Source organism: Trachurus trachurus (assembly GCF_905171665.1).
Source record: "Trachurus trachurus genome assembly, chromosome: 21".
NCBI lineage: Eukaryota > Metazoa > Chordata > Actinopteri > Carangiformes > Carangidae > Trachurus > Trachurus trachurus.
The window spans coordinates 26,470,757-26,488,184 of record NC_139899.1 but is presented as its reverse complement, the minus strand read 5'-3'; the positions used below and the strand labels follow the sequence as shown (position 1 = coordinate 26,488,184).

Genomic DNA, 17,428 nt, shown 5'->3' with positions numbered 1-17,428 from the left:
ATTTATCATATACACGTTACGACGAGTATATTTGTGTATATTTGTCTATATTTGTGTACTCTTATCTGTCATAAACAAGAGATTACGGGTTACGATGTGCATTTGTGTGAGACACTGGGTCGGAAGCTCTGATCTTACAAGGTTGGTTTTGGGCCAAGAGACGCTCGGTGGAAGGCAGAGAGCCTCCATTCTCCCTGGAACAAGTTACAAGCCATTTATTAAACCATCACAATGCTCTGAAAATGTTTAACTAAGGTAAAAATGGAGCATAGTTCCTCTTTAATAGAAGTCACAAAGGGCGGGGCCACCTTTTTCTTGACCATCCCCCTGGACAACATTTAAAAATCTTAGTTTATCTTTTGTTCTTCCTCATGAAAAGTGACAGACTGAGTTGTTTTTAGTCGTTTGCACTCTGGCCTGTTGTTGAACTCAACTCCTCTGCACAGATGGTATAGAAATGATCATGTTGTGGTTGTAAAGGTGCAGTCTGACGTGGTTTCTATTGTTTTTATTGACTTTTATCACAGTTTTATCTGTCTTTATTTGTTCCACTTCCATTTGATTCATGTTGCTTTAGTGCAGCTAACTCCTTTTTTATTATTTCCATCTCATTTAATTTCTCTCCTCATCTCTCTTCTTACTGTGGTTCCTCCCGGTCTCAGTCTCCTTCGCCACGGATCTTGTGTGTTTCTGTTTTTTTAATGTAAAAACACAGGTGCTGTATAAAGAAGGGAATTATTATCATTATTATTATTATTATTATCATGACCCGATGAATCACCTCTGATTTAGGTTCAGGCAGAAACAATCTTCAGTTGTAAAGTCGTGTTTATTGGAGCCATGCAGCTGCAAATCTGTTTTTTTGTGGTCAAAAATTTTTAAGATTTAAATTTAATACCAATGTTATTAAATACAGTATTTTATTAATGTAATTAACAAGCCCCCTCCTCTCTCAGTTAATGATACAGGTCAGTTTCCTCTCTGTGACTCCAACTCTGACTCCGAGGTTCAACTCAATTCATGACTTTCCTCCTTAGCAGCATGAAATGAGGCCAGACACAGAGAGGGAGGCGTTTCGTGGCCGCCACTCATTCACGGTTATTAGAAGTTTATTCACCGAGGGTTATTCTGTTTTGTTTTTTATGCTAACAAGCTGACGAGCTGCGCTGGCTGTTTGCTCTCTTTGCTTAGCAACGCTCTCCGAGAACCTGGAGAACTCGGCAGATCCATTTCTGTCTGATGCCGGCTGCTGTCGGCTTTTTCCATTTCCTCAGTTTCTCTTGTGTTTGTGCCTTTTTTCTTTTTCTTTTTGCTGCATGAGGACGAGACAGCTAAAGCATGACAAAGTCAATTCAAACACAGGAAGCTGCCAACAAGGAGATGAAGCTGCAACAGAAAAGTTATAATACTGCATCTGTTGTTCTGAGATTTCTCTTTTTAGAGATGCTCAGAGATGCTTCAAAGACGAACACCGCTGTGCAGCTTGGTTCAAAGGTCATGGTATTAGATACACCTGCTCATGCACCTCATTCATGCAAATATCTAAAAGGCCAATCATGTGGCAGCTCAGTGAGTTAAGTCATGTAGATGTGGTAGAGATGATCGGTTGACTGAGGTTTCAAACTGAGCATCAGAACAGGAAGAACGGCGATTATGAAAGTGACTTTGAACGCAGCATGGCTGTTTGGTGGAGTCTTTCAGAAACTGCTGATTGACTGGGATGTTTTCATTTACAGAGGACGAAAGGAGAAAGGCTGCTTAGTGTTGGTGTTGTGATGGTGTCGGGACATTTTCTTGACACACTTTTGTCCTCTTGTCACCAACTGAGCATCGAACAGCTGGAGTAACTCTGCACTGGATTCACAGTGGAAAAGCTGACAGATAGCTTTACTCGTATATTAATTCATGGACAAGTAATTGATTAATTTCAATCGGTATATATCAAATGATGTGCTTTATATAACAGTGATGCACATGTTGTTAGCCTGGATATTCTGTTTATAACTCAGTAGCAAGAAGGAGAATTAAAGGAGAATTCCGGCCATTTTTGACCCCTACATCGTTTTCCTGATGGTCACCCAGTGTCGGGGGGAACAAAAGACGCAACTAAAATTGATGCAGCCTGCATCAATTAGTTTTCTTGTGTTTTCTTGTCCAAAACACAAGAAAACAACCACTTCTTATGTAACAATAACAATCAACAACGATTTATCGTGTAAAGATCCTGAGGATCCGTCGGTCCCAGGTTCTTCAGTCTGTTTTGTGTCTTTGTAAATGAGCACAGTCAGTCAGACAACAGCTGTCTGAACATCTGACTGACTGACTGACTCTAAAAAACAAACTTCATCCTGTTAATACTATAGTACTGTTAATACTTACTGAAGCTGCTGGAACCACTGGATCTACTGTTCCAGCCTCCACACACTCATTATACGTCTGATAACTGCTGCTGGAATTAAATCCCTCTCTCCCTCTGTATGGAGACTTCACCACACACACACACACACACACACACACACACACACACACACACACACACACACACACACACACACACACACACACACACACACACACACACACACACACACACACACACACACACACACACATAAACACATACACACGAATGTCAAGTCAATTCAGTGGCCTCATGTTATTTAGTCTGGTGTGTTTAACAGCCATATGCTGCTGTAATCACCGCTGTATCGCTACTGTACAAACACACACTGTATGTGTTTATGTGGTGAACATCTCTGATGAGGAAAACTTCTGCTGGATCAAAAGTTTGTGTGTGTGTGTGTGTGTGTGTGTGTGTCTGTGTGCGTGAGAGAGAGAGAGAGAGATGGATGCAGAGAGAACGAGGACAAAGACAAGAAGAAAACATGCTTGACATTTATTTTAATACTTTAAAAGCTGCGTATTAAAGCTTTAATTCATGAGTGGACACTTTTTGGACCTCGTCGTCGTTGTGCTGATTAAATCAGAGAGATGAAAGGATGCTCAACATGTTCCTTCTTTTGGTCCAATCTCCTGTGGGAGCGCACCCAGCCAAAGTGTTTATTTTATTTACTTGATGAAAAAGCCGCCGTCGCCACCGCCGCTGCTGCTGCCGCTGCCTTTGTCGTCTCACAATCACCAGGAGAAGAAATGAAAGGCGCTGCTGTGTGTTCATCTGGATGTCGGAGCGGCGGCGCTGACGTCCCGTCTCTCATGCAAATGTGATGAGAGTGAAGAAGAAGAGGAAGAAGAGAGGAGTTGATCTGCTGAATGTGAACACCTGCCTCTTACATTTCCATCACATCCTCCTCGCTGAAGGCGCAGACGCCCTCATCGTGTCTTTAGGTTTTTTTCTAATAGGCAGCATCACAGCCGCAGCTTTTTTAAAGGACGGATTACTACGATAGGCCGGTTTCACACCTCAGAATTACACACTTTGCCTTCATCTCTTCATTTCTCAGCAGTTCACACAGAGCTGGGGCTGGTGACGGCTTCATTAGAGCCTTTCTTCACCCATGTGATCCAATCAGAGTCGGTGGGATTAAGGATGGGAGTGAGACAGTCATGTTTATGAGCCACAGAAGGGAAATTAAGGCAAAAGAAAAAAGAAATAGTGACTTAGGGAAAAGAAAAAAAAACTGTGGATGAATCTGACACAGATTTTTACTGGTTGTGGTAACTTGTTAATCAGCACATTTCTTTGATCAGCATTAAAAATTTAAATGAACCAGCACCTCGGGACTGATGTGAGTTTAACCACTGACTGGTTACAGAGAAAAAACAACCTCATCCCAACATTAACAGGCTTCTTTGACCGCCCTCAGTCCTCAGTGTCCACTTTTAAAAACAATTTTTATTATGGTTATCAAAGCTCCATAAAGGTAGATGTTTGTATTAAAGCTCCATACAGTATAAAGGTAGATGTTTGTGTTAAAGCTCCATACAGTATAAAGGTAGATGTTTGTGTTAAAGCTCCATACAGTATAAAGGTAGATGTTTGTGTTAAAGCTCCATACAGTATAAAGGTAGATGTTTGTATTAAAGCTCCATACAGTATAAAGGTAGATGTTTGTATTAAAGCTCCATACAGTATAAAGGTAGATGTTTGTATTAAAGCTCCATACAGTATAAAGGTAGATGTTTGTGTTAAAGCTCCATACAGTATAAAGGTAGATGTTTGTATTAAAGCTCCATACAGTGTAAAGGTAGATGTTTGTATTAAAGCTCCATACAGTATAAAGGTAGATGTTTGTATTAAAGCTCCATACAGTATAAAGGTAGATGTTTGTATTAAAGCTCCATACAGTATAAAGGTAGATGTTTGTGTTAAAGCTCCATACAGTATAAAGGTAGATGTTTGTATTAAAGCTCCATACAGTATAAAGGTAGATGTTTGTGTTAAAGCTCCATACAGTATAAAGGTAGATGTCCATGTGTAGTGTGATTATAAAGCAGCTCTAGGTTCTATATTAATACTGTGAAAGTATCAAAGCCTCAGTCCACAGAGAAATGCACACAGCCTGTATTCAGAAACTGAGCCTTAAAACCAGCCGTCAGGACTTCCTGTCACTTTGTGATGTCACAAGGAAGTAGTCACCTAAAGCCCCGCCCACTAGCTGGATCGACCACCATCCAACAACTTGCAGGATATGGTTTCTCTGAGTGTTTTATAGTGAAATGTGCTCTGTTTTATTACTAGAGATGACATTTAAAACTAACTTAGAAAAATGCGCACAAATTTAATTGATTAATATTTGATTTATTATTAATTTATGTAAGTATTATGTCTCCTTTTTCTTCTGACAAACCAAATCCAAACCTGGTCGTGCTTTTCTCACTGTCATCCCACCAAGAAAAAGCTCAGAAAACCTGTCTAAATTAACTTTATCCGTAACATCAACAAACTTTACTGTTGCTGAAAAAAACACCCCAGGGAGTGGTTTCAAAATAAAATCCCACTGCAGCTTTAACTCTGACACACATTTTTTTTATGAAGCACATTCAAGAAGTGATGAGTTAATATCAACAGCAGCTGTCAGCGTTATTTTATAACGGTAAATTAACAGAGCAGAGCATCATGGGGGCTCCTGCCACTCTGAGTGACGGCTGCTGGACGGCGATAAGTAAAAAAAAACAAAAAAAAAAACTCATGCACAAAAATTCAGGCTGAATAAATGCTTGTAATACTTCTATTGTAAAAAACTTACAATGCACCAACAATTAAAACGATTTGCAGACAGTGTTTCATAAAATAAAGATCCTAATGGAGCCTGTGCATCCTGACTCTGACTCTGACTGTGTATAGATTTTTTTCTAAAGCAGGAAACACACTGTTATATAACACTGATTTGACCGTGACAAGTGGATTGTCCCAGTGTGGAGAGTCAGCATGCAGCGCTCGGAGAGAGACGGACAGGCGAGGTCAGCACGGAAACCATAAGCTTGTAGTTTGCAGGATTTGAGCAGTCGAAGCTTTCAGCACCTGGCTGAGCTGCTGTTTGATTCAATTACACGTTTCCTCCCGGGTTTGGAAACAGATGACAACGGGACGACTGTCAGACAACATAATAATAATAACACATACAGATCTTTTAATAAACGATTCTCTCTCCATCCTCCACCTTATTCTCTTGAATGTGTTGGACAAAGATGGTTCCCACTTCAGCTTTAGGTTGTATAATGTTTATTATGTTTAAAATCAAAGTAAGAGTTGATCAGGAAATGAATGTAATGTCAATGCAGTTTCCTCCCAAGTGGGAAAAACAAGTCCCTGTGAGTGTGTGTGTGAGTGAGTGAGTGTGTGTGTGTGTGTGTTGTAGGCTTTTGTTTTCGACAGTTTAAACCATTTGCATAATCCTCTTTATCACTCGCTCCTCTTTTCCTGGAGAGAAGCGACAGTTACAGGGACAGAAAGGCAAGAATGTGAGATTATATTAATTACACAACAGCGGGTTTAATACAGTTTAACAACTGAAATGTGAAGAATTTATGTCAACAGGATGTTATGGTTGAGTTATTATTCTGGTGTCAAAATCTGTACTTTCAGTTTTTTTCCCCCCTATAATTAAAGTTCAATTGGTTGGATTAACCCAAATAACATATCTACACACATGAGTATGGGGGAGATACATGGGGACATTGGGTTATGATACGATACAATATGATATAATGTGATACAATAAGATACGATAAAATACGATAAGATACAATAAGATACGATACAATGTGATACGATACAATAAGATACGATAAGATGCGATACAATGTGATTCGATACAATAAGATACGATAAGATACGATACAATGTGATACGATAAGATATAAGATATGATAAGATATGATAACATACGATACAATGTGATACAGTACGATTAGATACAATAAGATACGATACAATGTGATACAGTACGATTAGATACAATAAGATACGATACAAAGTGATACAATACAATAAGATATGATAACATACGATACAATGTGATACAGTACGATTAGATACAATAAGATATGATACAAAGTGATACAATACGATAAGATACAATACAATACAATACAATAGGATATGATATCATGCCATATGATATGATACAATACGATGCGATACAATGTGAAACGATACGATACAGTTTTCAGATCTTACTGTAGCTAAAGTCACTGTGGAAACAATGTGAAATGACAACAAGCAATCTCCGGGTGGAGTAAATAAACTGTAGTTAACAGTATGTAAAATTGTAAAGGCTGAGGAGATGAACATGTGATGAAGACTGAACCACCTGCTCCATGAAACCACATCATCAGGTTCTGTGTCTTTCCATGGTTGCACACGGGAATCGAACCTGTGTGTCACCACGTAACCTCGCCGTGACTAACTCTGAATCACCATCCGTCACTTTCCTGTCAGAAACGAGCTGAAAATCACAAAACGTGTGTGTGTGTGTGTGTGTGTGTGTCCTGATGAGACTGACGGTTTCCTGTGTGTGTGTTGAAATGACAAAAGCGGTTTCCTCTGTACAGCAAACGGACAAATGATTCTCACACTCACACACACCCGCCCATCCCATCACACACACACAGACACACACACACACAGACTCTCTCTATTCTCTCTTTGTTTTCAGGAGCACAAACTGTTTTTCTATGCAAATACTTAATATTAATATTTTAATATAAAGACCAAAGTTCAGATTCTGTATCAGTTTCTACTCTGAACTTTTCCTCGTCTGCGGTTGATGGTGATGTCATGTGTGTGTGTGTGTGTGTGTGTGTGTGTGTATGTGTAATGTTGGATTGTTTCCTGTGATGATGATGAAGTGTTGGAGCTCCATCCAGTGACTTTACCGCTTTACCACTTAAAGGGATAGTTCAACATTTTGGCAAATTGGCCCATTGCCATAATCCCTATAGTTTTAGCAGTAGATTTGTTACCTTTAATTGTCGACAACTCAAGTTGGGCAGGTCACAACTTGTCCACCAGAGCGTTTTGGAGTTGTTGGATTGTGTATTTGATGAGTTTGATGAGGGAAACCAAGAAATCCCATTAGCCTCCGTAGTGTAGCTCTGAGCAGCTCGCAGCTCTGCTCCGCCGTTCTAAAAATAGCTTGCACCGACAATTAAAGGTAACGAACCTACTGCTATGATTATAGCGGTTATGGCAATGGGCCAATTTGCCAAAATGTCGAACTATCCCTTTAACCCATGCACTAGTTTATGATCACGTAACCTGTCGTTACGGTTTTGAGAAGCAGCTGGAGAACCAGGGAGAACAACGTGACAGTACTAAACCACTGGTCCACCGCGCCAGTGTACATACGACCCGGTCTCAGTTTGCATCAGAGTGACATCTGAAGGAAGCAGCTGTGACCTGATGGGATTTTCATTTTTAATCAGAATCAGAATATTTTATTTATGTCCAGAGGGAAAGATGATAAAGAGATGATGAAATAGAGATAGATGTATAAATAAATACACATACTCAATATAAATAGGACATAAGCATCTGAAAAAGTATATTATTGTTATATATTTGAGAAAAATTGAATGCAAATCCGAGTTTTAAGTGTGAGAATACATAAATAGAGTCTATAGACAAGTTATGGAAATGTAGAAGACTCTCGGTTTGGGCAGATCTTTGGTTGACTGGTTGGTTGGTTGGTTGTCTGTGTCTGTTGTGTTCCAGCTGTGAGGCCTGGTGGAAACATCTTCATCATCAGTGTTTGTCACGTTGTAGGAAACTAATAAAAGTGCAGATAAACAGAGGAGGGCAACGACCGAATGTTTTGACTTTAAAGCTTCAGCCAGATTTAAAACGGAGGAAAAAAAGAAAAAAAATCCCACAGAACATGAAAGCAGCAAGTCATATTTGTTTTAAATGTGTTTTTTATTTTTGACACATTGTGCTTGGAAAACACAGCTCAGTGTGTGTGTGTGTGTGTGTGTGGATGAAGCAATACTTGACACTTTATTGTAGCTTCACTAACAGGAGCTGGAGGCAGCGCAGATGTGAGTGCAGGAGGTTGAATATAATATGATATAACATCCAATAGAAGGAGAGAAACAATGGTGTAACATGTTTAACTTGCGTGTTCATGATGTTTTGATGTTTGATTCCAGATGTGCGTGGTTTTTATTCGTCTCTTTACACGAGTCGAATGTGTGAATCCATCAAGTCGTCAGGTCAAAGTGGCTGCTCAGTAATGAGTCTTAAGTGCAGATGGATTTGGGAGATTTGTGCTGCAGAGTTAAACACTTGGACAGGTTTTTTGTGTGGATTTGATCATTGATTGATTGATTGATTGATTGATTGTCTCTGACGACCAGAGTAATTTCCAGGAACCTGACACTGTGAGGTGACGGAGTATCAGTGGCAGCCTGCTGGTTTGGATTACATACATGTTTGTGAAGTGATGTGATGTGATTTGTGGCTGAAGGAGGATTTAAATCATTCACATGGAGCCGTCTTTGCGCTGCAGGTTAAACCAGTTTGTCAGGCTCAGATCAATACATTCAAACTGTTACACAAGCAAACATAAAACCGATCAATTAGATGATTTTAACCTTGAGAGACATTGATAATTGTAGATAATTAGATTAGTGGACACGTCTCATGAATGACATCATGATTTGAGCTTCTATTGTTGCAAAAATGTCCGATATTGGCACCAATACCTGGAGTATGATCAATGCTTTTTTTTTATTTTTATCACCAAGCCCATTTGGATAAAAGAAAATTACAGCACACACTATACTTTAGTTTTATTTCTTTAGCTTGGTCTCTTTGCACACTCTAATGTAATTGTGGAAGTAAACAGCCAATCAATAGTATTATCTTGAACAGGCTCCTAACTTATACTGGATTTTTAGAGCTGATGCCAAAACTGATTATAAGGAGGAAGAATTATTTTGGCAATAATCCCTCAAATATGATTGTTACAAACATATATTTAGATTATTTTATCTGTTTTTATATGTAATTTTATGTCTTATGTAAGATGCTGTGTCTTTATTTATTACCCTGTACAACACTTTGGTCCTCTGTGGATGTTTTAAAGTGCTCAACAAATAAAGTTGGATTGGATTGGATTGGATTGGTTATTATAGACTCAACATTTTACTGTTTAACAATAAGTAACTTTTATTATTTAAAAAGTCAGTCAGTGTCAGTGCAGCTGTCTAAATATTGATCCACTGGCTCATTGGCTGAACTGACACCAATAATGTCATCGACTCATTTCCTCCCTATAGGCATCAAAGTCTTGTATAAAATTAGTCCTTTTTTTTTCAGTCCCCAACATCATCATCATCAGACATATTTGATTGGTCGATAAAAGGATCACAGTTTGATACCTGAGCACCACCGAATATTACGGAAAAACGCCCCTTCGTCCTTCTCTTATTCTATGAAGATAAAACCAGGTCTCAGTTTGTTGTCGTGTTTTTAAAAGAATTATTATTATTATTATTTAAAATGTAACGTCGACTTGTAAAAATGAATGAGTCAGAGCTGGTGACTCTTCGTCTCTCCTCCTCGTCTTTCTCTCTCGCTCTGTGGCCTGAGATAGATTTTGCCGACTTAGCGTTCTCACTGTGGAATGTTCTTGGAATGTGTGTGTGTGTATCGCTTGCACACACACACACACACACACACACACACACACACACACACACACACACACACACACACACACACACACACACACACACACACACACACACACACACACACACACACACAGCAGGACATGGACATTTGGGCTTGTTCTCTACTGAGAGAGGGAGAGAGAGGTGAGCGGGTAGAGAGAGCACAGGCCGAGATGGGAGAGAGAGTGATTTCATAACGTGACAGACGGATGACCAGATGAGCTGAAAGAGGGAAGGAAAGAGGAGGAGGAGAAGGAGGAGGAGGAGGAGGAGGAGGAAGGACGAGACCAGGGGACTGAAAGAATAAAGATATGAAGATCACAAAGGGATGTGGATGAACTGACTTTCACCACGTAGTGTAAACACAGGAGTGAGCGAACGCCAACAACAATGTTTCTGCCTGTGGAAGACAAAGAGCAGGATGACTCTGTCAGAGCTGCGTGTGTGTGTGTGTGTGTGTGCGTGCGTGCGTGCGTGTGTGTGTGTGTGCCTGTGTGTGTGTGTGTGTGTGTTCTCTCGCTCAGGAATGTTGATCTGATAATGGGATTAATGCTAAAAGCTCTGCGCTCCACTCCGCTGTGACTGACCGACTGTTCCTCTGTTGCTCCTCAGGGTCGTTCAGGACCGAAGGCGTCGTCAAGGCCTCAGACGTCCTGCCTGTGCTCAAGGAGAAAGTGGCCTTCGTGTCAGGTGAGTTTAAAGCTGAGGTCATGACATCATCCCACCAGAGTTCACCAGGTCAACATGTTATTATGAGACAAATCAGAATCCACCACAGCACTTTGCACTTCTGTGGTTTTCAGTTATGCAAAGTTTGTGCACAAAGAAAAGACTGAGACTATGAATAAGATTCAACATGGAGAGGAAATTCAAATTTACACAGCAGCAGGGGTAGAAATAATAAAAGAGAAGAAACTGAATATATTAAGATAACAAATGTACGACAAAATAACAAAACATATAAGAAACAATAAGATGAGATGAGACAAGATATATGAAATACTATACACAATAATATAGTATGATATAATATAATGATCGGTGCTCTACATGTGTTGCAATAAACATAAATATCCAGTTATTGTTTATATACACGGTGTGCAGCAGTCCTCCATTAGAAAAACTACAAACATGGCAGGACAGGTACTTTCATGTAACTTTCATTCATACACTCTATTGCCCATAAAGTTGAAAATAATTTTGTTTTCAGATACATTCTTCATTTTTTTGTTAAATTCCTATTATAAAGGTTAATTGTGGTTTAATATTTAGTTGGGAAGAGATTGATCAATACAGTTTTGAGAATATATAAAGTACATTGTTATATATCAGGAATAAATCACATTGTCACAATCATTTCATGACAAGAGGTAAAAGAAAATATTATATTCCCACTTCATGGGCAACAATGTATATACATTTCAGTAGCTCTCTCTCTATATATAAATATATATATTATCTCTTTTTCTGACATATGCACTGACCACGCCCAACAAGGGCTTATGGGAAATGGTGTTTATTGGAGGCAGTTATAAACATAAATACTTGGTAGTTTATCAACAAACTACCTAACTAACATGACCTCACACTGATGCATTATTTATTTATTTAACATATCGTTTTGATTAATATTTCTACCTCTTGCTGAGATATCAGAGTTCATCAGTGCTGCAGGCTGCTTTTGTTTCCCAGAGTCATTGCGGTGCAGACTTGTGAAAAAAAATCATCATCATCAACAGTGTGACTGGAGTGTTTTGATTTGTTGCAGAGCTGATTGCACCTTTATTAACTCGGCAGCATTACATTTTGCTTTTCGAAGTTATTTATCGTCGTATTATTCCAAAGCCTCGACTCTAACGCTGAGGTGCATTAACCCTCGGCGGCGGCTGACTGATTGTGACAAGGTCTGAGCTCCGGTGTTTGGTGAACTGCAGCTATTTTTAGCCTCGGGATGTTTTGTTAATAAGCCTCAGATCTCTATAGTTGTCAGTTGCTCCCTCCTAAATGGTCTGGGGACCCTTCAGTCAAAGTCAAGGTCAGCGGCCTCGTCCAAGACGGAGAGAGAGGGGAGAGGAGAGAGAGGAGTGTGCATACAGATGGAGGAGGAGGAGGAGGAGGAGGAGGAGCTGCTCTCCCTCTGGTGTAGTCAAATCAACTTGAAGCTGAAGACACTGGATATGACAGTGGACTTCAGGCAGAGACATTCCCCCCCTTATTCCCACTCAGCTGCACTCAGTCGGCCACTGAAAACCTCCAGGACTGCAGAACAGATCAGCTGCTCACCTCCTGAGTCAGGAAACAGGCAGGGAAAATCATCACAGGCCCTTTAACACCCTGAACATGACTTATGTGAACTTCTCCCCCATGAGCCGAGCCGAGCGGCGCTGCTGCTGCTGCACATCAGAGTGCGCCAAAACAAGCAGGTGGACGCACACACACACACAGACACACACACAGGCTGGTGATCACACTCACACTCAGCCCTGTGATGCGTTTAGGATCTGAACAAACAAGACGTGACACCACATTAGAACACTCTGGTGTTAATCGACCAGAAATGTTCAACATGATGGTTCCAGAAAATTAATGAAAGTCTGAAAGTTTCCTGCCAGGAGCTGAGAAAGTGAAGCACAGGCTGCAAAAATAATATACAGAAATGGAAAGTACCTACAGCACATGCTTTTATTTTGAAATTTTATCTTAACATTCATGCTAACTTTTATAAAATAGCTGAGACAATCAATAAATTCAATTAATTGTTTCACAGAACACTAACAGGCAACTATTTTAACTGTTTATTTATCTTTTTGGTCATTTTCTAACAGAATTTAACTGTGGTGGGGTTTTTTTTTTTTTGCTTTTCTTTGTCTAATTTGATAGTAAACTAATCATTTGTGGGTTTGGTGGCAAGATAATAAAGGATATTTTGACTTCCTTAAGATTTATTGTGAAAGTAACTCAAATATTTCCAACAGAAATGCAAAAAAACAAAAACACACACACACAGGCTGGTGATCACACTCAGCCATGTGATGTGTTTAGGATCTGAACAAACAAGACGTGACACCACATTAGAACACTCTGGTGTTAATCGACCAGAAATGTTCAACATGATGGTCCCAGAAAATTAATGAAAGTCTGAAGTTTCCTGCCATGAGCTGAGAAAGTGAAGCACAGGCTGCAAAAATAATATACAGAAATGGAAAGTACCTACATTACAGTACGTGCTTTTATTTTGAAATTTTATTTGAAATTGTCCGCTCTGCAGAGACACCAGAGCTGAAACATACCCGGGGAAATTGAAATAATGAATTAATCGAGTAACTAATAAACGAGTTCACTGTTTATTCACAGTTATTAAAATTGATTATTAGATATTCATAAATCCATGATGTTATGAGGCTAAATCTTAACATTCATGCTAACCTTTATAAAATAGCTGAGACAATCAATAACAGAACACTAACAATTAACAATTTTAACTGTTTAAAGGGCTTTTTTTTTTTTGCTTTTTTGCTTTTTTGCTCTAATTTGATAGTAAACTAATCATTTGTGGGTTTGGTGGAGAGATAATAAAGGATATTTTTGACTTCCTTAAGCTTTATTGTGAAAGTAACTCAAATATTTCCAACAGAAATGCAAAAAAATCCCCCAAAAAACAGACCTAACCTGTAGTTTCTAATTGATTACTGTAATCACATGTTTTCTGAAGCACTTGTGATGCTAAACTTAAGTTTGTAACACTTTACAGAGACTTGTCCTAGCAGTACATAATAAACGAGCCGATATTAAACAGTGGTAATCAGATAAATGTGGTAACTCAATTATTCGTTAACAACTGTAACTCCTCTCAATAAAACTGTAGGTGTAATTGCTGAAAGGAAAACTCTACAGTAATAAACTCTTAAAAAATGACATTATGTCTAATTGTAACTACATTATAGTGTAAATTAATATCTTAATGTATTAAACTCTAAGATTTAAGGGTGTTTGCTTCTGAGCTCTGGTTCCTTCTCACTGTGTTAAAGTGAAAAGGAGAGAGGGAGAGAGAGAGCATGTAAAAGTCCGAGTCACAACAACAATCAGTCATCAAGATTCCTCCTCAGATTACAGCAGCACACTTCCTCTCAAATCACACACTCAAGTGCACACACACACACACACACACACACACACTCGGTCCGATTTTCCACGTCTGAGTAGCAGTTTCATAAACAGTGTGATTTGTGTTTCTTACATTAATCTAACCAAAACATCTCCACACACGTAATTTATCACGGCGATGAGGGAGGGAGACGAGTGAGGAGGCGAGCAAGGCCGAGGCCGAGGGAGAGAGTTTGTGTGTGAGAGGCGGTGGAAAGTGTGTGGAGCCGCGGACGGAGCAGTGATGGGGCCGGTGTGTTACCGATACACAGATATTAAAGCTATTAGAGCGGAGTAATGTGCAGATGAACAGCGATAGCAGCTCTCTGCTCCTAATGAAGAGTGGTGGTGGTTCCACTGCTCTAATCATCCTGTAACGGTCACTTCATTGATTTCCTGTCCTGAGTTCTGTTCCTGTTTTAATGCTACAAGATTCAATTATATTATGTATATGTAACATCTGTTACCACCACCACCACTAATACTACTAATGCTAATACTACTGTGTCCCCAGTTACTCACAGTAGAGTCTACTAGGTCAAAGTAGTAGTAATCCTACTCTTCTACATCTGCTGCTACTACTGCTGGTACTTCTATTACTACATGACTACCTACCAGCACTATGCTACCAGGCTTACTACAACAGCTACTACCCCTGCTGCTCCTGATAACACTTGTATTTATTATTTTTTTCTCCTATAACAAAGCATTTTATAAAATAACACATGCAAATGGGGTGTCTTCTATTATAATACAAAACTAATATAAAACTTTAACAAAAGAAGGGCGTTCCAGAGAAATATACGTTTTCCATTTCTTCCAGATGTCTTTGAATTCAGATTGCTGAAGCCTCATTGAGAAAGTGATTCTTTGCATCACAAATGATATCATACCATTCGTCTGGCTTAAGCCATTTCTTTGTGATTGCTTTTCTGGCAGTTAAACTGAGTTTTCCAAATAAATGTTTAGTTTTCACACTCATAGTAATTGAGTGTCCTGCTAATACTTGTAATACTACATCTACAATAACTTCAAGTAACACTGTTAGATCTGCTACTACTACTTTACTACTACCACAGCTGCTGCCACCAATACTACTACTGCTCTAAATTGTAACGGCTGTGATTGTACAGACAGAACTTAATTAGATAAGTTCATTATTGTTTTTTGTGTAAACATGGGACTTGTTGACAGTAATACAAACGACACATGTGGCTCCGTTAAACATCAAACTCATCATCATTTGTTTGCATGTGTGAGCGCAGGTGGGCGAGATAAACGAGGAGGACCGATCCTGACGTTTCCTGCCAGGAGCAACCACGACAGAATAAAACAGGAAGACCTGAGGAGGCTGGTGACCTACCTGTCCACTGTCCCCAGGTAGCTACACACACACACACATGCACACACAAGTGGGATACTTTGTTTTATCATTTGATCACATCCGCTGTCAGTTCACCCAAAATTCAAATTTCACTCATTATCTACTCACCCTCATGTCGACTAAGGGCTGGGAGAAGTTTCAGAGTCCTCCATGCGTTCTCTGAGTTACAGCGGGACTTGGCGCAGCACTGCATGTCCATATGACGGTTGCGAACGGAGCTCACTTTTCTTCGTCCAAAAAGACACACCAAAAAACATCCAAATACCTCCACACAGCTCGTCTGTAATGTCAAATTTTTAATGAAATTAAATAAGTCTATGTTTTAAGCTTGTTTGTAGCCGAAGCTCCCAGCACTGCTCTTCCTGGTCCGTCCAAATCTTGCGCGATTTGCACTGACACCCAGTTCACGGCTCCGCAAATCGCGCGAGAGCTTCCGCTACAAACAAGCTTAAAATATAGACTTATTTAATTTTTTTCGTTACAATTTCTCATGCTGGGGCTTCAATACAAGAGGGACATTACAGACGAGCACTATGGAGGTATTTGGATGTTTTTTTGGTGTGTCTTTTTGGACGAAGAAAAGTGAGCTCCGTTCGCTACCGTCATATGGACATGCAGTGCTGCACGGAGCCCCGCTGTAACTCAGAGAAGGCACGGAGGACTCTGAAACTTCTCCCAGCCCTTAGTCGACATTAGGGTGAGTGATATTTGAATTTTGGGTGAACTATCCCTTTAAGTTTTTACATTCATCTTCAGAGTTATGCTTTAGGACGATAACAGACGGTGAATCTGAAGTGATTGTGACAGATACTTGAAAAAAGGGGAGTTGAGGGTGGAGTGCCTGTGGAGTGGCTCAGCGCTGTCCACACGGTGAAATCAAACGCTCCTTTCTTCCTCATCGCAGCAACAGATGGAGAGCAGCGTTTGATTTGCATCAGCATGAAAGCGGCAGTGTTTTGCAGCAGACAGCAGCGAGTCTGTCACACTTAACTTCCATTTTATTCTCGCGGCCCCTCGACACAGTCTGAGGACGTTATACCGCCTCTACGTCAGACTTCACTTTAACACAGATTCTCTTCTTTAATCCTGTTTTTAAGTGACGTAATCAGCAGTAGCATCAAAGCAGGTCCTTTGTTGCAAAAGGAAATCAGCCTCTAAAAACTGTTTTAAAAACTCCTTGGTGATGCATTCAAGGACACTCTCGCATCATAAATCGATAGCAATCTGCTAAAAAGGCATTGCACCGATAAGATGTATTATTATTTGAAAAAAATCAAAACAAAAACCATTGAATGTGAAATAATGTATAAATTAAAGAGTGTCCTTGAACGCAACATGAGGTTTGTGGTTTAGTCTGTGCTGCACTGAGTGACTGATGTGCATGTTAACACCTTTTTACCTGACTGATTAGAAAAACAATGTCATTGAACCAGACTCGCCCAAAAAAACAAAAAAAAACCCATCTTATCATTCAGTCGCCATCAGCCCCGCTCTGCTTCCTCCTCCTAATCGAGCTGCTGTTTCCATGGAGACGAGAAGAGTTTGTGCTTTCCCCGAGGCAGATCATAATGGATGTGCTGTAGTTTAATTTGTATTAATAGAGGCTGCATGGGAGTGTTTGTGGAGGTGAGGTAATTTCAGTTTATTTTTTACCCCCAATCAGCAGCAGCAGCAGCAGATGGATTTAGGGCCCATTACATTCAAGCATGCACAGCTGGTCGCATATTGCTTCTGGTCGGCAGCAAATATCTGTTTACAAGTGTT

The 17,428-nt window shown here is 39.8% G+C and overlaps 2 protein-coding genes across 6 annotated transcripts in view; both read left to right on the top strand.

Moving 5' to 3' along the window:
• Positions 1–17,428, top strand: part of kalrna (kalirin RhoGEF kinase a) — a gene marked incomplete at its 5' end in the record, with an annotated part of 198,281 nt that overhangs the window by 40,224 nt on the left and 140,629 nt on the right. For all 5 annotated transcript variants that reach the window (XM_083997143.1, XM_083997144.1, XM_083997142.1 and 2 more), the window contains 2 exons: positions 10,750–10,827; positions 15,546–15,660. In XM_083997143.1, the coding sequence (XP_083853269.1) occupies positions 10,750–10,827; positions 15,546–15,660 (193 nt within the window). The remainder of the gene's footprint in view (positions 1–10,749; positions 10,828–15,545; positions 15,661–17,428) is intronic.
• The window catches only part of LOC311004926 (uncharacterized protein), a 182,946-nt gene that overhangs the window by 153,166 nt on the left and 12,352 nt on the right, over positions 1–17,428 (top strand). The gene's annotated exons all lie outside the window — the stretch shown is intronic.